Source organism: Eulemur rufifrons, chromosome 12 (assembly GCF_041146395.1).
Source record: "Eulemur rufifrons isolate Redbay chromosome 12, OSU_ERuf_1, whole genome shotgun sequence".
Lineage (NCBI taxonomy): Eukaryota > Metazoa > Chordata > Mammalia > Primates > Lemuridae > Eulemur > Eulemur rufifrons.
Window position 1 is genome coordinate 9,026,756 of NC_090994.1, and position 26,371 is coordinate 9,053,126.

The following is a 26,371-nucleotide window of genomic DNA, read 5'->3' on the forward strand; positions in this document are numbered from 1 at the left end:
GGAAGCGCAGGGGAGTAGGACCCGCGGGGACTCGCGCCTTCCCGGACGCGCGGAGGGGAGGGCTGAGCTCGGACCGGGCTGCTTAGAAGCAGATACACACAGCTACGTGGGTCGGGGGCGGCGAGAGGCAGCCCACCGCCCTCCTTCCACCCCACCCCTCCAGCCAGAGGTGAGAGTCGCAGGACTCAGGATCTTCGCCGGGTGGACTAGCTGGGATCTCCGCATTGGATTTGGGGCTGAATATCCCTGCTTGGCTATTATTATTGTTGTTGTTTTTTTTTTTTACCCAAGGGAGAAAGACAAAAAAAAACTGTGGGATTTATTTAACATGATCTTGGCAAACGCCTTCTGCCTCTTCTTCTTTTTAGGTGAGTACCTGCGGGCAGCTAGCCTGGGGGGCGGCGCGGGGCCGCGCGCTCGGCTCCGGCGCTGGCGAGGAGCCGGGGACGCGGGGGGCGAGCGGGGCGCTGGCGGGAGGCTCGCGGGGAGAGCGCGCCGCGGAGCGAGCCGGGCCCGGCACTGGCGAGCCGGGCGGGCCGGGCAGCGGGGACGCCGGCGGAGGGACCCGAGCCTCGGCGGGCTGGCTACGCGGGGGGATCGGGAAGGAGACTAGCCATAGCCAGACAGTCCCCGCGCACACACACACACACACACACACACACCCCCCTCGCTCACTCGCACACCGTGATAGCACTCATTTCCCTCAAAATAATGGGTTCAAATTGCGGCAACTTAAGAAAAAACAGCCAACTCTTTATCTGGAAGAGAGGAGGGGAGGGAGAGGCTCAGTGGCAGGGACAGAAAAATCCTGCCACTTGCACCTTGCCCATTCGGCTCCCCGAGTCGCTCGTGGTGGAGGGCATGGGTTTCTCCAGAGGCTCCTGCTTGAACATCTGCGGGGGAGCGCGGGCAGCCACGCACCACTTGCCTGACCCGCTCCCCGAGTCCCTTCCCAGCGGCTCCGCTCCCTGGAACACTTTTCAAGTTTTTCCCCACCCTTTGCCCTGCCTCCCTCCCAGACGCTCCCCCAACCGAGCCAGATGGGTGGGCGGGCGTGCCGGGTGCGAGCAGCCGTTCCAGCCTTTCCCTCCCCACCTCTGGGGGCCGGGAACCCCGTGGCTGGTGGGAAGGGGAGGGAGAGAGGCCAAAGTTTGCTTCCTCCGGTGAAGAGGGTGGGAGGTGGGGGGGGGGGGAAAGAAAACAGATCTGAACAAAGACCACTGCTCGTTCTGTAAGCCCCCTCCTTCCAGGGCAGGGAGGAGGGGATGCCTGGGGCACCTGGACCCCACAGTTTCTTTGCGGCACTGAATTCCTAGCCCCTCGCCCCCTTGTACGCTATGAGAAATCCCAGCTGCCTGGCAAGCTGGGGTCTAGTGAAAGCAGTCTCAGATGAAGGTGAGGAAAAGAAGGTGGCTGGCTGGGTGCTGCCTGGAGTGCCATGCGAGGCTGCTGTCAGGGAGTAGGTGCTCCATCAAGGGAACCTGGTAACTAAGGTGTGTGTGCGCGTCTGCGTGTGTCTGTGTGTGTTGGAGGAACACACATCTGCTTCAGTGCGGGTGCTGTTCCAGCCACCCTGGCCAGCTGTGTGGCCAGAGGCGAGCTAGGTTGCCTGGTGGGGTCCTGAGAGCACCCTTGCGTCCTGCAGGAGGGGCTCTGGGCAGGCCCAGAGTGTGAGGTAGGAGCTGGTCACAGAGATGTGTGTGGTCTAAGAAGCGCCCTCCAGCCTGGGGAGGAAATTCGGAGTCTCTGGTGTCTATGCTGGTCAGGCCCAGGACCCAGGGCTTCCACCCTCCCTTTCCCCTCCCCCCCAGGCCTGAGTTCCCCGGGGGGCAAGGCCCTGCCCTGGGGTGTGGCCTCCACCTGCCTTGACTCCCTCTGCCCAAGGCAGCTTCTTCTCTCCGGGGTGGGAGGGGCTGAGCGGGCATCTGGAAGGTGCTCTGGGCCCACAGTGATCTGCAGCCCTTCCTGGCAACCCCAGCAAGTGGACTCTCAATCTGAAGGGGCTATTATAAAACCTGACCTTTTCTCCCACTATTGGTTTGAAAACCCAGCTTTCTGGGGCTGAGAATGATCAGCGCCAAGAAGAGAAGAAAATTGTATTTCAGGCAGAGCAGCCAGATTGCCCGCTGCCGAGCTGCACACCCCCAGCCGGCAGGGCTCCCAGGTGTGGGCGCCTTCTGAGAGCTGGGGGAGAGCAGCTTGCGCCCCTTACCCCTTCCAGGCCCAGACTCCCGTGCTGCAGGCCAGCTTCCCCAGCCCAGGAGGCTGAGGAGTCACTCTTCTGCCCAGAAGTGGCCTTGGGTGTCCTGCGTATAGTGGGTGTGTATGTGTATGTGATATCGTGTGCATGGGGGGATGGTCAGAGGTCCCCCCACCCCCTTGTCTGCGACCCTGCAGGCTGACTGTTGAGAGGAGGGGGCTCAACATCCCCTTGGGTCTCGGCCCTTCAGTTCCCCTTCCCTTGAGAAGTCCCTTTCCAGAGCTGGGCTGAGCAGCTCTGGGTTAGGCCAGTCCAAAGGCAGGGATGGGTAGGTGTGGAAAAGATGAGGAAACTTCAGCCCCAGGGCCCTTTTCCTGGCAAGGAGCTGGGTGGAAATTCTGCTGGTGGGGAGGCAATTCAGCTGGGGGCAAGGGCCTTGGTGGGCCCCTCCCAAGGTTCTGAGTGAGGTCTGGGGGTGAGGACTGTTGGTGCAGAGAGACGCCTTTCTTGCCCAGCCATCCTGACCTCGAGTGTCAGCAGACCCAGGGATAGAGGGAGCTGAGGTATGTGACCGGGAGGGGATGGTGGGCTGGTCAGGGGTCCACTCCCAACTGGCTTTCTGGCGCTGGTGGGATGCTGGACGCAGGAGGGCAGCTGTAGCTCTGTGTGGTCTCTCGTTCCCACTACCCCCGGTGTCTCTAGAAGCTGCTCCCTGTGTCTGTTCTGATGGGTCCACGTTTTCTCCTGGTTCAGGATTGGGAGACATCACCAGGATGCCTTCGGCCTTTACCCTCAGGATCCTTGGCTAAAGGCCCCAGGTCACCATGATTCCTTCCTCTGGTGGGGCTTGCTTGGTTCTGGGGTCACGAGGCAGGCTAGAAGAGTCAAGGGCACTTTGGGGAAAGGATGCCCTGGCCTTTTGCAGAGCATGTCCCTGCCCTGGTCACATGTGCCAGTTGGCAGGATGGGGGAATCCCTCACTTCTGGCAGGGGAGCTTGTGTAAGGATCATGCATCCCTTGGGGCTCTAGGCCTCACCTGTAGGGCAGGCACAGTGAGTGTCCTTATTGCCTGAACCCTCCCTGCCCCCCAACTAACATCTTGACCTTTATGCACGCTGTAAATCCTGAGCCTACAGAAGGCTGAGGGTGCTAGGAGGTCCCATTCCCAGTCCCCCTCTGACAGTGCAGCCCCCACTCAGTCAAGGTGGCAGGGGGGATGTCAGTGGAGGCTCCAGCAGGCTGGCTGACTGGGGGCAGCAGGTGCAGGCCGGGCCACGTAGGCTCAGCTGCTCTTGGGGGGCCCAGATGCACCCGGGTCCTCCTCAGGGAGGTAGGAATCTGCTGAAGCCGAGAAAGGAAGATGCTGCCTCAGCTCGTGTGGAGGACACCTCTCCAGCCGGTGCCGGGGCTCCCCCTCCGTGCTGGTTTCTTCTCTGGTCTTAGTCTGGCCACATCCTCCAGCCTTCCTGTTCTGGGGGACAGGTGTGGTCAGTGGGAGAAGGACATGTCTTTTGCTCTGACCCTCGAGGCCTGCTCCACCCCAGGCCTGCCCTGCTCCTCTCCCCCGGTCTCCTGGAGGTGGGCCCCCTGCCCGGTGCCACCTGGAGTGGATTCTTTTCCCTGGGGCTGACGGGAGGAATGGCCCGCTGCGCAGCGCTCCGCCTCTAGATGTCGCTGTCTCCCTGCGCTAGCGCCCCCCTGAGCAGGGCGTCCTAGGGGAGGGCGGGAGGCCGCTCTGGCTAGGGGTGGGGGGATGCTGCGGTATTCAGAGGAGGGGACTTCTGGCCTGGGATTTATTATGTTTTGGGGCGAGATGGAGTGGAGGACGCCTCCCAAACCTCTCTTTGGGTCTTAGAAATGGCCGTCGTGGCTCTGGGCCATGGTGTGGGCTCTCCCTGGGGCAGAATCTGGAGTTAGGGGCTCAGGAGAGGACAGAGGGGGAAGCTGGGGACATGTCGTCTGTGTCTGGAGGAAACCATTTTGGGAGCTCGGCTCTGCAAGGATCAGGCGAGCCTCTCCCTGCCCTGCACCCCCAGTTTCTCCCCCACCTCTCCCTCCTGCGGCGCCCAGGGCAGTGGGTGGAAGGTAGGCTGGGGGCTGTTGCTGTTGGTGGAGAAGCCAGGTCCATCTGCGGGGCCAGGGTCCGAGGATGGGCATGCTTTCTCTTTTGCAATTGATTTATTGGCTTTTGGAAGGAAGAAAAACAAAAGAGAGACAGAGGGGGAGAGGCTTTCAGGGGAGGAGAGGTAAAAAGAGAAAGAGAGAGAGGAGGTGAGAGAGAGAGGGAGAAAACAGGGCCTTGTAGAGCCAAGGTGAAGGTGATGGAGAGCCAGACCTCTTGGGAGGTATCAGCAAGAGAAATGTGAGAGACTAGACAGGAAAGTGTGGAGGGAGGACATGGCGGTGCTCACCAGGCTTGCCCAAAGCATTTTCTTTTGGAAGGAACTGGGTGGAACTTGTCGAGTGGAAGGCAAGTTTTCAGGTCTTGATCTGGTGTGAAGTTGGCCTGGAAGGTGTGGGGGTGCTGAGGCCAGAAAGGGGCAGCTGCCCCCCCGGGCTTGTCTCTCCCTGTCTTCTCTTAAAGTCCAGCAGCTCAGAATGAGTAGACCAGGGGTCGGAAGGGACATTCCCGCCTCTGTGTGTGACCTGAGTTGTCATCTCCCTTCTTTGGGCCTCAGTTTCCCTAGGGTAAACTGTAGGGGCTGGACGCTATGGTTGGTCTCTATGAGGTCCTAACAGGCTTTAAAAGTCACGTGACTTTGTATTGCTTTCAAGGCTGAACGCAGCGCCTTGGCTGGAGCTGGGATTCGTGGGCGGCTTGGGCGGTATTAACATGCGATTCCCCCCTCTGCACACCTCAGCAAGCCCTGCAGCCCCCAGCTCTCTGCTGAGGCTGTGACAATCTTCCCGGGACTCCTGGCGTCCCAAACTGTCTGTGGTTTTTGGCTAGAGCCTTCTTGGCCTTGTGCTGTGCTCCTAGGCCCAGGGCCGGTGCTGAGGAGCAATGGACAGGAAACCGGAAAAGACACTGGCAGAGCCAGGGGCGAGTGACAGGCTGTGTTCTCCCGTGGGTGCGAGGAGGGCTGTTGCGCGAAGTCTGTCTTGGTGTGAAGTGGGTGTGAAGCTCCGCGAAGGGCCCAAGCCCCCAGGCCTGCGTCTTGGGTGGGAGACTATGGCGGCCCTCTTTCACGCTTGTCTTCCCTCCCCACCACCCAGACGAGACCCTCCGCTCTTTGGCCAGCCCTTCCTCCCTGCAGGGCCCCGAGCTCCACGGCTGGCGCCCCCCAGTGGACTGTGTCCGGGCCAATGAGCTGTGCGCGGCCGAATCCAACTGCAGCTCGCGCTACCGCACGCTGCGGCAGTGCCTGGCAGGCCGGGACCGCAACACCATGCTGGCCAACAAGGAGTGCCAGGCGGCCCTGGAGGTCCTGCAGGAGAGCCCGCTGTACGACTGCCGCTGCAAGCGGGGCATGAAGAAGGAGCTGCAGTGCTTGCAGATCTACTGGAGCATCCACCTGGGGCTGACTGAAGGTGAGCCCGGGGCAGGATGGGGTGGTGGTGAGGGTGTGTGGTGGGCCAGGGGTTCAGGGGGGAGGGCTCCCTATGTCTACCTGCCAGGGGAGCCTAGAACCCAGAGGAAGTGGCTGCCCCAACCAGGAGAAGGCCAGGAGAGACAAAGACCAGTGGAGGTGACAGCTGGAGGAGGGAGAGGAAAGTGATGAGAGGAGGACACAGGCTGGAGGAGGGGTAGGTGAGCAGGGGTGAGACAGGAGCAGGACCATGTGACTCAGGCAGGGACAATGTGAAGTAGGCCCAGGAGTGAGGCAAGAGTAACCCCGCAGATGGAGAAATGGGAGCCAGGTGGGAGATGGGGCAGGCCTGTGTGTGCATCCCAGCTCCCTGCCCTGCCTGGGGCTGCCCCTGCTCTGCCCTTCCTGCTCCCGCCTCCCTGCTCCCAGATGTGGCTTGGGGACCCCGTGGCTGGCCTAGGCACCTTCCACAGACCTGGGGGCCGTGCTATTCCTTCTACTGCCCGCACTCTTCCCGCCTCCCCTCACCTATGTAAGCGACTCATTCTTCAGTCTCACCTTGGAGCCTGCCTCTTCCAGGAGGACTCTTTAGATTTGGTAACAAGGGCTTAGATGCCGCTCCAAGCTGATGCCACATCTCAGCTGTGCTTTCCCCATCACAGCAGTCATGACGTAGATGACAGAAGCCCCTCACTCGTCTGCACACCACCCCCAACCATGAGCTCCGTGAAAGTAGAGGCTGCGCTGACTGCACTGTCCCTACACCTAGCACGTAGTACGCTCTCAATAAACTTGTGTGGAACTAATAAACGAACATCTAGCCGAGGCAACCAACCCTCCTGAAGAATGAGAGGATGGGGATGTTGTGTGGGGTGGGGCTTCCAGGTTCTGCCCTGGGACTTGGAGGCAGGTTTGCCAAGGGATGTGGGACCTGCAGCCCACACAGGGCCTCCAGCCCCGTGGAAGGTGCCTAGGCTAGCCACGGGGTCCAGAAGCCACGTGGAGGGAGGGAAGCCTCTGGGGAGGGAGCAGGAAGGGCAGAGTAGGGGCAGTCCCAGGCTGAGCAGGGAGCTCAGCTTGCAGAGCCGCAGGTGCTCGGCATGGTGGGCGGTGGGTGGAAGGGACAGAGAGGCAGTGGGCAGGGAGGGAGCCCTAGGGTTCAAAGGGAGATGATCAGATCTTGGCTTCTGCGAGGTGTTTCTGTGGTTCCAGTGAAGAGAGTTGATTGGGGGACTGTTGAGAAGCCACTGCTGTGACACAGGCCAGGAACAGTGGTGGCAGAGCCAGGGCAGTGGCAGGAAAGGAGAAGGTGGTGTGAGAGCTACTGAGAAGGTAGAATCCACAGGTCGTGCTGACGGAGTGAAGGTGAGAGGGTGGGGGGATAGGAGTCACAGAGGGCATCCAGCTTCCTGTCTTGGGTACCTCGGTGGGTGACAGGTGTGTCAGGAGCAGCAGCCCAGGCTTTGGTGGGGAGGGCAGGGGAGTGGGCCTGTTTTGGGGTATGTGCCTCTCGCCTGCCACACCCTGCTGGTCTGGAGCTCAGGAGAGGAAGTGGCCAGGAGAGAGATCGAGGAGTGTCCATCAGCCCATCGGTGGTCACCGGAGCCAAGGGCATGACCGCAGAGGGAGGAGGGCAGTGACAGACCTTGGGACCATTGACCTTTAAGGGTGGGCAGGGGAGCGAAGGTTAGGGAGTGGACGGGAGCTGGGGGTGGGAATGGTGAACATGGACAACTCTTTTCACAATTTTAGTATGAAGGGGAGAGAACAAACATTGATATATATATTTTTAAAGATGGGAGAGAGTTGAGCAGTTTACACTCTAAGGAGATGCTACTGTGAAGGAAAGAAGGGTCTTCGTGGAATGGTGCCCTTGGGGTGGGGATGGGGTGGGCCCAGGGCACTTGGTGGGGTGGGGGTGAGCCCCTGCAGGGTGCTGGCAGGGAAGGAGGAGACCAGCTGGGGTGTCAGGGCTGGGCAGAGGGGGATCCCGGGCCAGTTTCTGTGGTGGCTCAAGTGTGGCTCAAGTATCGCTCTGCGTATAGGAACAAGAAACTCATACAATTACCACCACCACTAATAGCAAAGCAATTCCTCAGGAATCTGGCGGTCACTTCTCCCTAGCAACCTCGATTCCTAGCACCAGAATAAGTGCAGACGAAGACCTTCACTGCCGTAAAGCACACACGCTTTATTCTGCTTGAGACGAGGCACCGTCTTCACCCAGAGCCTGACTCTGTGGCGTATAGAGCATGAAAGGGCCTGTCCTGAGCTGGGTGGTTTTGTTTCTTGGCTTCTTTCTGGCAGCCTTTGGTTCCAACCCATGGAAACAGGGCAGCAGGGAGGGGTGGGCTCGCCGTGGGTGTGGAGTGGCCAGCTACGGGGTGGACGGGGAGGGGATGGAGAACTGGCAGCTGGAAGAGCATGCGGCGGGTGGGGGCCACCTGGGCCTCTCAGCACAGCAGCCATTGCATGTCCTCGTCTCCCTCTGGCATCCTGCGTCAGGGCACGGGAGCACCGTGCTGATGGAGCCCAGGGAACGAGGATGGTGTCGTGTGTGTTTAGCTGCACGCTGCTGTGTGGTCGTCAAGGCCCTTTCTTCAACCCAGGGCTGTCCCTGGTTCCCAGTCTTAGGAGGGTTCATTCATTTCTTTACTCTACAGATACCTACTGTGCTGAGCACTGCACCTGTTAAGCACCTGCTCTGTGCCTCAGAGGGTGCTGGCCAGCATCCAGGCTGGGGGGCCTTGCCCCCGGGTCCCACACATCCTGCTTCACATCCTGCTTCTTCCTTCCGAAGGAGCCTGTGTTTCTCTCCCCATGGGGTTCTAACGCCTCCTGGGTCTTGGGAGCCAGGGGTGGTTTCTTCCCAGGGCTGTCCAGGGGAAGCCAGGAGGCCTTTGAACAGCAGGTAGCGTTCCTGTTCCTGCCAGTGACAGGGTCTACCTGAGAGTTAAGTATTCAGGCCTGGGGGAGGCTGCAAGTACTTCCTCCCTGTTCCTTAGTAGCACTTAGCAACCTGGCTTGGGGCTGGGGCTGAGGGAGAGACGCCTGCAGGTTTGGATTCTTGGCTTCCTGGCCCTGCTGGTGGGTGTGATGCACACAGGGCTTTGCTCCACCCTCTCCTGTGCCCCGAGGCTTGGCTCCCAGGGTGCAGTCAAGGCGTGTGCAAAGCCGGTGGTGGCAGCGGACTGGGGAGGAGTGTGGCCTCTGGGGATGTGGCCGCTGAGCCCCTGGAGCCCGACCTGCAAAGGACCTGGGGGTCATTCTGTTCCACCCCTCATTTGGCAGGGAAATTGAGATGTAGAGAGGTGAGATGGCTTCCCCCGGGGCACACAGCAAGCTGCTGGCAGAGCCCAGGCTGGACCCCAGGGCCCCCGGCTCCTTATCCAGGTCCCTTTCACTGCCTAAGGTGGAGGTCCCATGGCCCCAGGCCTATTTTCTTCCTCTGTCATTACCATGGCCAGTGTTACACTGTCAGCCGCATGGGGGATTTGAGACCAGGTTTCTTGCTGTCGCCAAAGGCAAGACATTCAGGGTCCCCTGGTCTTTCCAACGTGCAGAGCAGAGCCTTCTTCCAGTCCTACAATCTGACATCCTGGGTCTGGCTTCAGTGGCCCAGGCCTCGGGATTTCCCACTGCTGAATTCTGCTGTGTAAGCTGATTTACAGAGGCTGGGCCCCTCCTACTGGGCCCTTTCGTCCATCTCGCTGGCTGATCCGTACCCAGGGGCATAGACGCAGTGGGGAAGCCCAGGCCCTGCCCTGGGGGGCCATCCTGGTGGCAGGAGAAGACTGATCCTGAGAAAAGTGAAACAACAACAGCACTTACTTAGGGATGACTGGGTTCCAGTAACACTGGGTATTTTCGGCATTCATAGTGGTGAAACACTTGGGCTCTGGAGCCAGCCGCCTGGGTTTAAAGCCTGGCTCTGCTGCTTACCAGCTGTGTGACCTTGGGCGAGTTACTTAATGTCTTTGTGCTCTTTGTTTCTTATCAGTCAAACAGGGATAATAGTGCCCACCTCATAGACCAGTTAAGAGATGAAATGAGTTAGTGTATCTAAAGCACTTTCAGTAGTGTCAGCACATAGAAAGCACAGTGTAACATTATTTTTATTATAAAAGTGACTCCTAAGTTGTTATACTGTTCAGCCCCAGTAAATAGCGATGGCTGGTAACCCCAGCTCAAGGAGTTTCTCCAAAGAGTCTAAGTTAAGTGCCACTTAACTGAGCAAGGTGGAGGACTCTGAGATCATCCGGGCTGGTGACGGGGCCTGAAGGCCCCTGAATGGATGGTGTTTGGACACTTGGCAGATGCCAGCCCGGCACCCACTGTGTGTGCTGGGTGTGGCAGGGCCTAGGGGTGCTCGCAGGAGGTACGGTAAAGGGTGGAGGCTGTTTGTCGAGGGGGAATATGTTTCCTCCTTGTCCTCTGGGGATCTGTCCCCTTTCCTGGGGATCTGCGGGGCATAGCAGACAGAGTCCTTGTTCCCTGAACCAGCAGGGGCCTAACAGAGTCTCCAGTGCTAGCCCCTGGGTGACCACATGACCACAGGAAGGAGCCCTTTCCAGGAGGACACCTGGGCCTGTCCCACTTCTGGACGAGTGGCACCTTACTGCGGGCACCCCCTGGATGCTGCTGCACCTGTGCCCCCCTTAGGTGCCCGCCTTTGGTGCTGGGCCCTAGCTGGATGTGAGGCTCTGGTCACCTGTCTCCCTGCCCCCTTGCCACACACACGCAGGCCGACTGACCAGCCATTGATTTCTTCTCACCGGTAGTGTCTGCAGAGGGCATTTCCTTTCCTGCGGAGGCACTGGCCGAGGGCAGTGGGATTCCCCATGAGGCGGTGGGGGTCTCCAGGGCGGCCCTGGGCCATCTGTCTCCTGTCACTCATTTGTGTTTCCATTCACGAGCCTCTGATGCCCCCTCAAAGCCTCAGAGACAGGTCTGAAGAGCTGGCAGGTGTGGTGAGGACAGGTGGGGCCTGAGGGAGGGGGTCAGGGCGACAGGAGCTGGGAGTCAGGCCACCCACTCAGAGACTTCTAAACCCCTCCAGCAAGATCCTCCTGGCGACATGGTGGGAAACAAAGAGGAAACTCCGTTGTCCTTAGTACCTGGGCAGAGCCAGCGTGGTGTGATGGGAATGGACACCTGTGTGAGGCAGGAGACCAGCTCTAGCTCTGGCTCTTCCGGGAGTAGCTATGTGATCTCAGGCAGGTTGCTTCACCTCTCTGGGCTGCCTCCGAGACCTCTCTTGTGAAATGGGGGAGCTGTACTGAGTGATGGTGGAGGACTCCTCAGCTCCAAATCCTATGTGGCGCTGGCCTCCTGGAAGTCCTTCAGAGAGGGCTGGTCACGCAGGGAGGTCACGAGAGAGAAGTGTCAGGCAGTTCTGACCAGGGGAGCTTCTCCTGTAGCTGGAGAGAAATGCTTCCCTGTATGAAATGTTAAACATTTTGTTCCTGACTTGCCTGGCACAGCCCTTTTCACTTTGGGAAGGGCTGCCCTGTCTCTCACCTCCTTAGCAGCACGAGCCCAGCCCCAGCAGCGCACGTTCCCCGGGCAGATCCGCTACGTGCTGGGGGACAGTCTGCGCGGGAGGAGCCTGCGTCTGATGGGGGTTCTCTCTTGCAGGTGAGGAGTTTTACGAAGCCTCACCCTACGAGCCCGTGACCTCCCGCCTGTCGGACATCTTCAGGCTTGCTTCAATCTTCTCAGGTAAGCGGGCTCGCGCCGGGACTCGGCCAGTTCTCCTGTGACGTGGTAGAGGGACTCGGGTGTCCTTCGTGTCTGTTGGTTCTCCAGCTCATCAGCTTGTTCCTGAACATTCTGGTTCCTCTCTGTAGAGAAGGAGGCCACAACGCCTACCTCCCTAGGTGCTTGCATGGAGCGAAGTGTTTATGGAAATTGCCCAGGATGGCGGCTGTCATGGAGTAGGTCTTGAATCTGAAACCCGATGTCACCTGCCTCTCTAGCCTTTGCTCCTTCTTCCCAGTTCCCTGGCTCTCCTGCTTTGGAGCTCTTCTAGCTTTTAACCTTCTTGTGCCTCAGTTTCCTCAGTTGTGAAATGGAGAGAGTAACAGTTCCTACCTCGGTGGATTGGTGTGAGGTCTAAATGGCCAATGGTTGTAAACGTCCATTCAGTGCTAGCTGTGGTTGTTGGTCCTATGAGTATTGCCACATTCTGTTCTCCTCTGGGTTTTGCCTCTCCCATGAGGGCTCTGCTTCTTGGACTGCACTGAGGAAAGTGTCTGCTGGGGGCATCTCCCGTCCCCAGGCTGCTCCCACGCTGGTCTGCCCTGGGGAGTGAGAAAGGCCATGTCGAGCTCTAGCTTTGCTCACCAGGGTCCACGCGTAGGAGCCAGATGAGCCTTGTGGTTCTTTCCTCTTGGCCTTGTTCGCTCTGGCGTTTGGGAGACTCTGGGCTGCTTGGGCACAGGGGCAGGGCTTCTGGGCCTGGAACTGCTCTGCACGGTGGGGTGAACTCTTCCAGAAGCTGCCACTGGGGCTCAAGGGGGCCAGAGTGGGGACGTTCTCGGGGATCTCTGAGCACAGGGGGCCTGTTTATAGGTCGCAGGTTTACAGGCAGTTTTGTGGCCGTCTTTAGAATCTTCTGAAGTTTCTGTTGCTCTAAACAGGGTTTCTCAGTGCAGCACTATCGACGTTTTGGGCAATTCTTTCTTGTGGGGGGAACTGTCCTGCCTGTTGTAGGATGTGCAGCAGCATCCTGGCCTCTGCCCACTGGATGCCTGGAGCACTCTCGGAAGTTGTGACAGCCAGAACTGTCCCCAGTATCCCCTGGGAGCACATCACTGCCCGCTGAGAACTGCTGCTCTCAACTGTGAACCGTGGGAAAGAGTTTCCAGTGAGACCCCCAGCTCTTTCAAATGAAGAATTCTCCAGGGCAGTGTCTCTCAATGACTTTTTTTTCATTTTTGTTCCGCCAAGGAGAAAAGTTAATTCTCCCTAATTAGAGAAATTAAATGCCAAGGAATATAATTTTGTCACTAAGGGCCGAGTTTTGGAGGGCCACAAGCCATTGTAATATCTATTTTTTTTTTGCTTACCCAAGAACCAACTTTTGCTCCCTTGAGGGGACACCCTCCCCTCCCACTGAAAACGCGTGCTCTAGGACAGCGGTCCCCAACCTTTTTGGTACCAGGGACCATTTTCACAGAAGACAATTTTTCCACGGACTGGGGAAGTGGGGGATGGTTTCAGAATGATTGAAGCACATTCATTTATTGTGCACTCTATTTCTATTATTATTACATTTTAATATATAATGAAAAAAATTATACCACTAACCATAGGGTGGGGACCCCTGCTCTAGGAGGTTGAAACGGGGGTGATATGAGTGTCACTGGCTGGAGAAAGCCTGGATGCCCGTGAGGAGGGAGGCACTGGCCAGAGGGTGGCTGTCTGGCATGGCCTTGGGCGCTGGCAGTGGTGGGTGGTGGCGAGTGGAGATGTCAAAGGTGGTCAGTTGTGTTGGGCACCCTGCCCTGTGCTCTCACCATCGTAACCCCCAGTGAGTCATGGCAGAGGCACTGGGGTCACAGCAGGTTCCCTCCTGGCCCTGCCTGTGGGAACTGTGCTAGCTCTACGGTGAGTGTGGCCCTCCTGGCGGGGCTGGTAGCACAGACATTCTGATCCTCACATTTCCTGATGGGTTTTACTGATAAATAGAAAATCCACCTGGGACTGTTCCTTTTGCAGCCACGGTGCTCTGGGGCCCAGAAGCAGGCTGAGGACGTCGTTGGCCTATGGTTGCTGTGGAGAGGATGCCCTGGCAGCCCCCAGGGTACCCGTGTCCCACCCGGCCTGTAGCTTTTGGACCAGCTGAGCTGCGTGGACAGGTGCCGTGGGGTTTCTGTCCAGTAATAAATGACTTGTGCTTGCCCCTGGATGCCGAAGCTCAGAGGTTCTCCCCTCAGTCCCGGCCCCTGCTGCTTCCTGGGCTCACACTTAAGTATCTTCCTAGCAGAAAATCTTTATGTAATGGACTTGACACTCTGTGGGACAGGATGTTGACAAGACAAATGAGGAAATTACTAGGTCTGCAGCTCACTGAGTCAGCTCCATCTTACCTGCTGCCCAGAGATAATGGAGCCCCCCGAGACTCTGGGCTTTTGTGTTCTGGGAGTGTTCCCACCACGGGGGCAGGGCTTTGGGGACTGTGACGGTCCCTCCTCATTGCCCCTGTTGACTCCTTGCCACCCAGAGCAGTAGCACCCTGGAGTTGGGTGGTGTCTGGCTCTGTCTGGGGAGACTTGGGCACATAGCTGGGTGGGGGGGCCTTGGTGGCCATGCCACCAAGAAATCAAGTGGGCCGTGGTGGGGAGTGTAGAAGAAGCCAGCGGGAGTGGGAGCCCCATGGCCAATTCAAGTGCAGTCTTTGCCAGGGACCAGCTGTGGGGCCTCGGGCGGGTCACTTCCATGCTCTAGACCTTATGTTTCATATCTGAAGAGTGACACCATGAGCTTGGAGCTGTGTTTCCCTCCCTGTGTCCCACCAAGGCACAAGGAACATGGGCTGTGGCAGGTGAGTGGGCCAGCTTGGCGCTCAGGCCATCGTGGGCCCCCACCTGGCTGCCCTGTGGGTGAGGGGTCAGTCCCTGGGCACACACATCACCCACCTGTGTGTGGCACGCTGGGTGGCCGGAGGGGGAGTCTTGGCCTGGGTGACCCAAGGTCCTGCTCTAGTGATCTGGGATTGCAAGGCCACCGCCCTGTACGAGTCTGTGAAATTGCTGGGGAGCCCCTCCCCACTCCCACATGCCAAATTGGGCTGCGAGCTGCCCCCTCCACCATCTCTGCATGGAAACGCTGCTGGGGGGTGCACATAGAGTCTTGGTGGCCCCCTCTGGGCTGTATCTTTGGGACTCAGTTGCCGCTACCTCTTTGCCAATCTCTGTCTGTGAATTTGGGGTCCTGTTAGCAGGGCCCCCTGGAATGTGTGTTCGTTTTTTTTTTTTTTTTGAGACAGAGTCTCGCTTTGTTGCCCGGGCTAGAGTGAGTGCCGTGGCGTCAGCCTAGCTCACAGCAACCTCAAACTCCTGGGCTTAAGCGATCCTCCTGTCTCAGCCTCCCGAGTAGTTGGGACTACAGGCATGCGCCACCATGCCCAGCTAATTTTTTCTATATATATTTTAGTTGGCCAGATAATTTCTTTCTATTTTTAGTAGAGACGGGGTCTCACTCTTGCTCAGGCTGGTCTCGAACTCCTGACCTTGAGCGATCCACCCGCCTCGGCCTCCCAGAGTGCTAGGATTACAGGCGTGAGCCACCGCGCCCGGCCGAATGTGTGTTCTTTGTCCCTTGCCTCTCTCCCTGCTGGGATTCTTGGAAAGCCCTACTGGGACTCTATTGGTGAAGCAAATGGCCAGGAGCCCCGGGGCAGGGCGGCTTGTCCCCTCCTCTCTGCCCAGTCACACCCCACAGCCCTGGGTCCAGTGATGGGTCAGCTAGTCCCGAGTCCCGGGCCAGGCGGGGAGCAGTCTGGCTGTGCCCTGAGCCACGGCCGCACCCAGATGACCCACCCTCCTCTTATGCATGGGGAGAGGGATTTCATGGAGAAGAAGTGAAATTTTTCCTGTCTCTAGCAATTCAAACCGCCCTTGAACATGAAACAGTGTTTAGGGAGGCGCCTGGTGCATGGGAAGAGCGCTGGCCTTGAGCCACACAGTCCTGGGTTCGAATCCTGGCTCGTCCACTCAGTGCAGTGTGATCTTGGGCCTCACTGTGGCCTTTCTGAGCTGCGGTGCCTGTGTTTGTAAGACGGGTGTGTGATGCCATTAGGAGGATCAGTGCGAATGGATGTAGGCAAAGCGCCCACTGCGTGTCGGGCCTGAGCTAGGCTTGGCACGATCACTCATCTTCTGTCTGCTGAGCGTGTCCGGTGGAGGTGGGTGGTTGTCTGGCGGGTGCAGGGATTGAGGAGCTCAAGTTCCAGTCCCCAGGCTCCATGACCCTGAGAACGCTGCCTCCCGGCTCGACCCACATGGGGAGGCAGGAGAGAGTGGACAGGGCAGAGAAGAAGGGAGAGATGGTTCAGGCAGAGAGAGGTTGCCCAGGAAGGAGGTCCTAGAAGGTGATGTGGAGTTGCAGGGGTGTGGCCCTGCGTGGAGTGAGAGGGAAGTGTGTGGACATCATAGCGGGGATGCAAAGGACTGGGTGGGCCGGGTAGCAGCGCCCCTCACTGCCCCTGGGGCCATGCCCGAGGGACAGGGAGAAGGGGGCGGGGCACGTGGTCTTGGCTGCCATCAGGCGCTGCCTCTGCATTCTGGGTGTGTGGCGCGGCATCGCGTCTGCAGGTCCGGGGTGTGCCACGCGAGTGTGGCCAGAGGCACAGGCGTGGAGCGTGTTTATAGAAATGTCTTTTTGATTTTCGGTAGCTGGGAAGAAACTTAGGGATCATGCAGGTCCACCCCTGTGCCTGACAGAAAAGGAAACTGAGGCCCATAGAGATGGGCCAGACGTAGATGGGACTCAAATCTGATTCCAGCCCTGCCTGGCGTGCACCTTAGGCAAACGCTGCCCCGTAAGGCCACCCCCCTCTCTGCCCATCTCCTCTTGCCCAGCGTGGGGCCGACAGAAACCCCCACCTGCTCTGGTTTGTAAGGACGAAATGAGAGAGTGCAGGTAGGTGCTTGGCCTGGTGCCTGGCGTGCCGCCCTGAGCTACGTTAGCTACTTGACAATGATCGTGGAGTGATTTCTCCAAGGGCAGGTGGCGGATGGTGGCAGGGCCTGCCTAGAACCTGGCATTCCGGAAGTGGAAATGTTGTGTTGCCTTTGGTGACATAAGGCTGACACCCACATTGGGACCCTGCTTGGTGGGGGCTAGGGTAGAGGTGACTGGAGGATTTTCAGAGGGCAGTGGGACCCTGGGGCTCAGCGGGAGTCTTGGGTGGTACTGGCTGTCATGTGCTAGGCTGTGACTGGACAGGGACAGAGAGGGCTGGTGAGAGGCCTGGGCTCAGTGGCCTTTTGTAGGTTGGAGGTGGATGGGACCTTGGCTTGCCAGCCCCTGGGGTGGGCCAGGGACATTCTTGCTGGTTGCTCCAGTGGTCTCCTTCTTGGGAGCCCAGGAGGGGAGGGAACTAGCGCTCACACCTGCCCCTTGCCACGGAGGCTTGCGTGTGCCTGGGGGGTGGCCATCACGTTCCCCTGGTGCCAGGGCACTTTGTCCTTTATCGTGGTGCTCACACCACGTGCTGGGATCACGTGTGTGATTGTGGGTGTTTGTCTGTCTGTGTCCAGCGTGTCTGTTCCCCTCCACATCCTCGGGGTGCCTACTTAGCGCCTGGCTTTGTACCTAACGCGTAGCCACAGAGCATCCTGGAGTAGTGGTCGGAATGTGGACTCTGAGGCTACTAGTCCTAGGTTTGAATTCTGGCCTTGCCTTCCCAGCTGTGTGACCGCAGGGCCGCTTGGCCCCCGAGCCTCTTCCTTCTCATCTGTAAAATGGAGCAGTTCAACTGCCCTGCAAGCACCGGTGGTGGCGCACAGGCAGCTCCTCCGGGGGCGCCGGGTGCACGGCAGCTCCCCAGCGGGTGGTGGTTGGTGTCACTGCCCAGGGACTAGAGGCAGCTCGTGGTTTGGTGGATGTGCTAAGCAATTGTGAGGTGCTGTGTGCATGCTGCCTGTTACGGAGGAGAGGTCGCTCCTGGCTGGGGTGAACAGGAAGTGCTCATGGCAACAGCGGGGCAGGGGCTGGACTCAAAGGAATGTTTTGTTCGGTAAACACGGAGCGGTCTGTGTGTTCCAGAGACGGTGCCAGCCTCTGCTGTGAGATACATCGGACCCATGTCCTTGCTGTCTAGTGGGGCAGGCAGACACCCGCTTAGAGACCCAGTAGGCGGCTTATTGTCAGTGGTGGTATAGACTGAGTGCTGCCCCGAGAGTTTGGGGGAGGCAGCGACCCGCAATGCCTGGGGAAATCAGGGAAGTCTTGGAAGAGGAGAAAGGGCTCTGGGAATGACATGTCTGGCAGCATCATGGCTAGGAGGCCTGGCCCAGCTTGGGTCATGAAGGAGCCCCAAGTCTTCTGAGCCTGGTGGGCTCAGGGCACAGTAAACAGGGACCTTTGTGGCAGACAGGACAATGGCCTCTCCTCCCTTAAGGCTCCTGCCCAGGACTGCTTCATGACAGAACTTGGGGTGACTGCCTGGTTAGGGGGCTGGGTCCCTAGGGAGAGCCTGGGCTGCCTTTGGTTGGGGACAGACTTCTCCCTGGGCTCCATGGCCCTGGTGGGGGCTGGGGAGGACTGGGTCTGGCTTTGCTGCTGGGTCCTTTGCCTTCCCTGGACCTGCCCCCTAGTGCCCCGGCCCCACGTAGGCCGATGTCCCAGCCTTTGTACCTGCATTCCGCCCCCTTCCCTTGGGCTGCCTGGCAGAAGAAAGGAGAGTGAGGTGGTGACGTTCCAGCCCTGCCATGAGGTGGGGGGCGCTGGGGACGGCGGGCGGGGGAGGCCCGGGGGAACAGCAGCCTCTCTCCCTGCCCCCTTCACGGTGGCTTAGGCGATAAACTGCTTATCCTCAGATTGTCTCCCTGAGCCGAATGCAGAAGCGTGTTATTTAAATTTCAAAATCACATTCTTCTTCTAACAGCTGTCAGAGACTCTGAGTGTCAACGAAAATTGGGCTTTAGCTGCAGCTCTGTCACCTCTTACACCTCCCCTTTCCGGGGATTCATCTCATGGCCGAGGAGAGGGTGTGGGGTGGGGGAGGGGGCCTGTGGGGACAGGAGAGGTGGGCCGGGGGTGGGGCCAGGTGGCCTAGTGGCTCTTAGGACTGGGAGGAAGTTGGCTTCCCCAGGGGGGTGCCACAGCTGGAAATCTACATTCCCCCCTTCCCTTTCTATTTTCTCTCTCTCCCTGTCAGCGCCAGCGCCAGCGACCTCAGGCTGCTGTCAGTGGGTAGAAGGATTTGCTCTCACTAAGGTGTGGGCAGGGTGTTGGTGACTTCATCTTTGGTTGCCTTTGTGTCCAAATTGCTATGAAAAAAGGGTGAAGAGAGAACCAAATTGAACCCCCCAAAAGGCTTTTTAATGATGGAATTTCAGGTGCTGTGGTTGGGGTGAGTTTTTTGGGTGAGGGTATTTTCGGGTACCCTTCAAATGACATCCTCTACGGAGCCACCTGCTTGGCCCTCCTTCTGTGAGATGGGATCCACCGGCAGCTGGGGTGAGGGTGGCTCTTGGCTGACTCCTGGGGTGGCCCTCTCGGGGGTCTTTTCTCCCTGAGCGTGCCTCTGGCATAGCCACCAACTGGCCCTACTCTAGTTGATCCCGATGGGGAGCGGGTTTGAGCGCCGGCACTGGGCGTTCCCTCCCAGCCGGGGCTGTGGCGTGTCCTGCGACCCCGTGGCGTGCAGAGACGGGGGCACAGTAGGGAGAGGGGTGGCTGTGTGAAGTGAACGTGTGTGTGAGCACAGTGTGGAGGTGGAGAGCGTAAGTACGTGGGGCACATGCGGGAGTGGTGTGTGCATAGGTGTGTGCGTGAGGCGGTGGACATGTGTGCATGGTGGCGTGTGTGTGTCATTGTGTGTACGGGTGTGTTGTCAGTGTGCAGAGTGTGTGGGGGTGTGTGTCTGTGTGTGGGGTGGTGTGTGTGTCAGTGTGCAGAGTGTGTGGGGGTGTGTGTCTGTGTGTGGGGTGGTGTGTGTGTCAGTGTGCAGAGTGTGTGGGGGTGTGTGTCTGTGTGTGGGGTGGTGTGTGTGTCAGTGTGCAGAGTGTGTGGGGGTGTGTGTCTGTGTGTGGGGTGGTGTGTGTGTCAGTGTGCAGAGTGTGTGGGGGTGTGTGTCTGTGTGTGGGGTGGTGTGTGTGTCAGTGTGCAGAGTGTGTGGGGGTGTGTGTCTGTGTGTGGGGTGATGTGTGTGTCAGTGTGCAGAGTGTGTGGGGGTGTGTGTCTGTGTGTGGGGTGGTGTGTGTGTCAGTGTGCAGAGTGTGTGGGGGTGTGTGTCTGTGTGTGGGGTGGTGTGTGTGTCAGTGTGCAGAGTGTGTGGGGGTGTGTGTCTGTGTGTGGGGTGGTGTGTGTGTCAGTGTGCAGAGTGTGTGGGGGTGTCTGTGTGTGGGGTGGTGTGTGTGTCGTATCAGTGTGTGGGTGGGAGTGAGTACAGGTTTTTGGGAGTGGCCTCTGTCGGGAGTGAACAGGAGGGGATGGCCTCAGCGGTCTCACCTCCCACCCTGGGCACAGCCACTCCTGCAACCCCTCTCCTTATCCCCAGGAGAGCTCCAGGGAGAGCTCAGGTGACCGGGGTGGATGCGAGAGGACAGGAAGTCCATCTCTGCCCGATCAGCGAGAGTAAGGAGTGGGCTCAGCTGTGTGCGCGTATTTTGGGGTCTCCTGAAGCCTGGAGGCCATTTCACTGAACTCCGGACGCTGAGGTGCCCTCTTTGCAGGAACACGTGTGTGCACTCATCCCCGGACAGTCACGGGGCACCCTCCGTGTGCTACGCCAGGTGCGGAGGACACACCGTGAGCAGAGCGGAGGAGTCTGTTGCTCTTAGGGAGCTTGTGTTCTAGTAGCCGGAGACAGAGGAAGATGGAAAACAAGCCAACAAACATATTAACAAGAAACATGGACGAGAGTGATGGACACCAAGCAGAGTTACAATAGGTCGAAGGGACAGAGGTGACAGGAAATGCCAAAATCCGCCTCACAGGAAGGATCCAGCCGAGGGAAGATCAGGGGAATGGCAGAGGGAACAGCCAGGGAAGGTCCCCCGGGGGGAACCCGCGTGTGGATGGTGGGGCCTGGGGAAGGCCACGTGGTGGGGACCCAAGAATGAGGTGGAGGAGGTGGCAGGGGAGGTGGGCACGGAGGTGGGTGGGGGCCAGGTGACTGAGGTGCTGCTGCCCAAGGGACAGAGTTTGGATTTTATTTTAAGAGTGATGAGAAGCCATCAGAGGGTTTTAGACAGTGGAGCGGCTTGGTGCGACTGATGCAGTGGAGAGGCCACCGCAGTGGCCAGTTCAGAGGCTGTTGCAGTGGCTCAGGGGAGGGACAGTCACAGGAGAGAGGAATGCGTGGGTTTGGGATATATCTTGGAGGTGGAGTTGAGAGGACGTGGAGCTGGAATTGTGGATAACTCCTGATATTTTGGGCTTGAACAATGGTGAGGCTGGAGGAGATGAGGGAAGGAACGGGTTGGGCCTTGGGGAGGGCAGAAATCAGTAGTTCTCTTTTGGCCACGTTAGGGAGGACATGCCAATGAGACCTCCTCCTGGAAGTGCCAAGCGCGAGGTTCCATGCAGACCCGGAGTTGTGGGGAGAGGTCAGGGTTGATGCATAGATTGAGAGTCATTAGCATATAGATGATATTTAAAGCCACGGAACCACAGCGGCGGGGGCTGGGGAGAGCTCGCGCAGGCGGCTGAGACCGGGCCAGACAGCGAGGGGGAAGCAGCCAGCTGTGTCAGGGGAGCTGAGACACGCACGGGTTTCAAGGAACAGGAAGTGGTCAGCCAGGCCACATGCAGCTGAGAGGTCAAGTCAGAGAAGTTTAGAGAAGTGACCGCTGGATCCGGCCCATGGAGGTCGCGGGCGACCTTGCCAAGGGACCCGTAGTGGAGGGTGCGGTTTGATGGTTGATTTGGGAAGGAGACAACATGGGGAGAAAAGCTAAAAACAGCAACCAGAGAGCTCTTTCAAGCTTTGCTGGGAAGGGGAATGGCAGGATAGGGTGCTGGGGGGTGATGGGAAGGTTTTGCCTTTGGTTTTGTCCTGTCTTGAGATAGGCAGGCAGAATGGCCACACGTTTGGAGGTCTTGGGACTGACCCTCCAGAGAGGGAGGAATGGAAGGACATAAGTGAGAAGGGGTGACTCCAGGAGTGACATCCCTGAGAAGGGAGGAAGGGTGGGATCCACGCGGCATGCACGAGCACACGCTACTGGGCAGGGGCCCTTCCTCCTAATAACAGAGAGGAGGCGGAGCTGGGTGTGCAGGTGAGATAGGGTGGTCACTACTGGGTACGAAAGTGAGGGCATTTCTGTCCAAATCTTAGTTTCTCATAAAGTATGAGGCAAGGTGCTATGGTCTGAATGTTTGTGTCCCCCCTAAATTCATAGGTTGAAATCGTAACCCCCAAGATGGTGATATTAGGAAGTGAGACCTTAGGGAGGTGATTGGGGCGTGAGAGTGGAGCCCTCATGAATAGAATTGGTGCTTTTGTACAAGAGACCCCAGAGAGCTCACTTGCCCCTTCAGACAAGCGAGGACACAGCGCGAAAACGGCTGTCCATGAACCAGCAAGTGAGCCCTCAGCAGACACCAAACCTGCTGCCACCTTGATGTTGGACTTTGCAGCCTCCAGAAGTGTGAGAAACAAATTTCCGTTACTTATAAGCCACCCGGACCATGGCATTTTGGGATAGCAGCCCTAACACACCAAGACACAAGGCAATCGGCTTAGAACAAGGTGGGAGGACGCAGTGCAGGGAGACTGAGGCAGGAGAAGGTGTGAAAGGTCTATTTTAGGACATTTGAGCCTTGAGGTCAGGAATTGAAAGTGAGACCAGTCAGCCTGGTTGTGCGTGTGTGTATGTGTGTACGTGTGCATGTAGATGTGTGTATGTGTGTGTCTGTGTCTTTCCAGTGACTTCAGTGGCTCAGGAGCCAGCATGCCCAGGGGTGGTTGGGTTTCATGGGGTCGTTGGTTTGTGAGTATGGCAGAGGAAGAGGGGGCTGAGGAGCTCAGGGTGTTTGCATAGGGTCAGGAAGTCTAGGCTGGGCAGGGAGGCAGTCAGGACAGGGTGGGGGGTGGTGGAAGGAGAGCAAGTAGCTGGGTCAGGGGTCAGGGCCTGGGAGGCTGAGAGATTGCTGGAGGAGGGATCAGAGAGGGACCTGGAAGGGGAGGAGATGGTGGCCCGAGGTTGGGATATTTGGCGTCAGCATTTCGGGGGCGATGTGGATGTTGGTGAAGGCCACGGCCTTGGGTGTGACCATGGCAGTGGCAGCTAAGGGTAGGAAGAGATCCCTGGAGGCTGGAGGCCTCTCTTGTCTGTACACAGACAGACTGTGCCTGTGGGTGGGAGCCCCTGGAAAGGGTACGGGAGTGGTGGGCAGGAGATGGTGAGCAGATGTGAGATCCTTCCTGAGAGGGGACTGGCGAGTGGGTGGGTGACAGCCCCAAGGAGGGGCAGGGTGGAGACCGATGGTGTGACTTTCACGGGAGGATGGGGGTGTGGAAATGGTGGAGAGGAGGCAGAAGGACCCCACCCCCTCCAGACCCGGAGGTCTGGCGTGCATGAGCCACACTGTGGCTACTCGTGTGGAAATTAGGGTGAATTAGGATGCTCAGTGATGAAGTCACTGATTTTACCAAATGCATTGATTTACCCAAACCCAGTTCTTTGAATTATTTTTAAAGCTTTTAGAAATTTACATTGAATGGTTTTCATGGCTTCTGAAGACTTTTGCAAATAGTCTTCATAGCCATATTTTAAGAGATACTCTATTTTGTAGAATAAAAAATGAGTTGATGAAGATTTCTTACCGTGAGAAAAGTATATTTGATAATAATCAGTAAACAAAGTTCTAGCTTATGGTTGGTGCCTCAGATCCTATGTCCGTTCACTGCGTCATCAAATCAAAAATGCTGAGGAAAGATTAGGTCAATCCTATCAATATAAAATGTCTCGATTTTGGTTTTAATTGTTACAAATACAAAGCTAAAGCTGATAGGTTTCTCATCAATATGAAATGCCTCAATTTTGGTCTTTAATTGTTACAAATAAAAAATTAAAGCTGACATGTCATTGGTGTGAGAATGGTAAAAACCCTAAATATAACAACCCCCCCAAAACTCCAAAACTATATTTAAAAGGAATAAGGCACTCAAAGGTGGCTGAAAAAGTCCCTTCAAATGTGAAAGAATGAAACTTGCATTTTTAATGACTAGCGCCGAGACATTAAGACTAACCTGCCATTTGAGGACTTGGAGAAAGAATTTTAAATGTGGTTAAAATTTGACAAAATATAAAATGAGATTCGAAATCATCCAAAGTGATTTTCTTTCGAATTGATTTTCAGTGAATTTGCCATTTGTCAAATTGATTTCTGGCGGGGTTGGCCTGCTTCCAGAGCTGCGGCTTCCCCTGGTGTTGCGGCGGGGCTGGGAGGCCAGGGGGAATTTGGAGAGAATGTTGAGATTATAGGGGAGCTTGGACTGCGACTCCCAGGGCAGGTTTGAGGAGGGTGGGCGTCTTGGACAAACAGAGCAGTGGGGGCCAAGGGTTTGGTCCCCGCCGGATCCCTGGGCTTTGAGTGACAACTGAGGGGGTGGGGATTGGTCCTGTCATCTCCTGGGGATGGGGCAGCTGAGGTGTCACTTCCAGCTAGGTGGTGGGGGCTCCTGGCCACCACTCCTGGAGGTGACGGGGGCAGAGGTGAGGTCCTGCCTGGATGGAGCAGAGGGAGCTCTGAAGACCTCCTCTTGCTCACCAGGGGGACACAGGGGACCCTTTTATCTTTTGCAGCATAGTGTGTAGAGGCCAGAGCACGTGGGACCTGCCTCTTCTAGCAGGTGGCACAGAGTGAAGGGGAGAGAGAGATGGGAGAGAAGACCCCACCAGCCGGGTAACACATTTTAAATAAGCATTTATTGCCTGTGCACTATGGGCTGGAAACCGTGAGAGGCATTTTCATCTACAGTGTCCCGTTTTATCGCAGCATAGTCCTGTGTCTTGGCAGGGTGGGTATTGTATCCCCATTTTGCAGGTGAGGAAAACGAGGCTCAAAGAGGTTGCATGGCCTATGCACACTCGCGCTGCGGCTCAGTGGCCCAGCCGGGTCCTCCCCCTCCCCAGCCACTGCTAGACCAGAGAGAGTGAGCCCCACGCAAAGGGGAAAGTTTTCATTTGTTCACTTGGTTATAATCTCGCACCTGCCCTAGAATGGAAGCCCCAGGAGGGCAGGGGCCTTGCTGGTTTTGTTCCTCTCTCCACGGTGCTTGACGCACACTGGGTTGGCAGTGTTTGCTGTGGAAGTCAGTGGGTTTGAGGGAGGGCTGGGCTTGGATGCCCCATGGGGACACGGGGTATGGAGGTGATGGTCCAGGTGGCTACAAACCACCCCCCCAGAGTCCAGGCCCCAACACGGGCGGCGCCCAGTCTCTCCTCTGGGCCCCTCCCTTTGCCGACCTGCAGTTCCTGTCTTCATCCAGCCCTCCTGCGAGTTTGTTCATTCTACATCTCATTGGGAATTTCTTCTCTGTTCCCCCTTGTCTTGGCTTCCCCAAAACCATCATCTCTTGGTTTTCCGCCAACTCAAGGTCCACTCCTTCCCCCTCTCCAGTAACATTGCGCCCCAAAGCTCTGTCCTGGCCCTTTTTCTCTGCCTTGTTTTCCCCTCAACCCAGCAGCCTCACGTGGCGATGTGGCTCTCCGCAGCCTCTGGCTCCAACTACTCCAGTTTTACGTCTCCAGCCTGGACTGCTCTCCCGGACTCCAGGCTCCTGGTCCCTCCTGCCTTTGCAGCATCTCAAACTTAACAAGTCCAAAACGAACGGTCCATTTCATTCTGCCTCTCTTCCTTCCTTCCAGATCTTTACTGTTTCATAAAACAATATCACCATCTGCCTGGTCCTTAGGCCCAAAACCCAGGAGTTTTCCTTGGTTTCTCTCTCTCCTCCCACTCAAAATCTAAGTCCTGTTGGCTTTATCTCTAAATTGTACACCGAATGGCCTCATTTTTTGCCGTCTCTGCTGTCACCACCCCACCCAAGCCTCCAGCATCTTCCTGCTACTGCGATAGCCTGTAACTGGTTTCCTCCCCTCCCCCCACCCCAACCCAGACTCTTCTGTATGTCAGCTAGCGGGGTCATGGGCTCCCCTCCTTAATGCTCTCCAGGCACTTTGCATATCAGAATAAAATCTGAAGTTCTTACCTGCCCTGCAAGATCTTCCCTGACTGTGCCTCCAACTTCCTTTTCCCCATGTCCCATTCTGGAAGCTCTGGCCACCTTACGCCTCCTTTTGACTAGGAGCATGCCAAGCTCATGCCTGTCTCAGGACCTTTGTACTTGCTCTTCCTTGTGCTTGGAATCCTTTTACCTTGGATTTTGTATGTTTCACTCTTGCCCGTCATCCTGTCTCAACTGGACGTCACCTCCTAGGAGAGGCCTCTCTCATCCCCTGTCATTCTCTTCTGAATTCCCTTATTTTCTTCATAGCACTTATCGGTTCTTCAAATGACCTTATTTGTTTATGTGTTCATTACCAGTCTTGCTCTCGCTGGAGTGAAAGCCCCCGGAGAGCAAGGACTGTTTCCTTCCTGTTCACAGCTCGACTTCCAGGCCTGGAATGTAGTCAGTGTGAAAATAGCTGTTGACTGGCGCTAACTGCAGGGCCCCAGGTGCTGATTGCGGAGAGGCGGGCGTGGTTGGACGTCCTTGTGTATGTGTGCGCTGCTGTTGTGTTTGCACGGGACCAGAGTAAACTCCTTCTAGCCTGTCGTGGTTGATGTGTGGTTCTGGCTCATAGGAACCCGGTGAGGGCGGGGAGTTTTCCCAGGCCTTCCAGCCCCCAGACTCTTGCATTGATGGGTCAGGTGGGTGGGCAGGAGAGGTGCACAATGTAGGAGACCGCAGAGTTCAAACCCCAGCATTTTTCAGGTGAAGAGATGGGACCC

At 57.4% G+C, this 26,371-nt stretch overlaps 1 protein-coding gene across 1 annotated transcript in view; it reads left to right on the plus strand.

Annotated features, from left to right (window-relative positions):
• The first annotated feature begins 328 nt into the window (after positions 1-328).
• Positions 329-26,371, plus strand: part of GFRA2 (GDNF family receptor alpha 2) — a 75,457-nt gene continuing 49,414 nt past the window's right edge. Inside the window, exons 1-3 of the mRNA XM_069485181.1 lie at positions 329-368; positions 5,418-5,732; positions 11,369-11,452. Coding sequence (XP_069341282.1) covers positions 329-368; positions 5,418-5,732; positions 11,369-11,452 — 439 coding nt within the window. The remainder of the gene's footprint in view (positions 369-5,417; positions 5,733-11,368; positions 11,453-26,371) is intronic.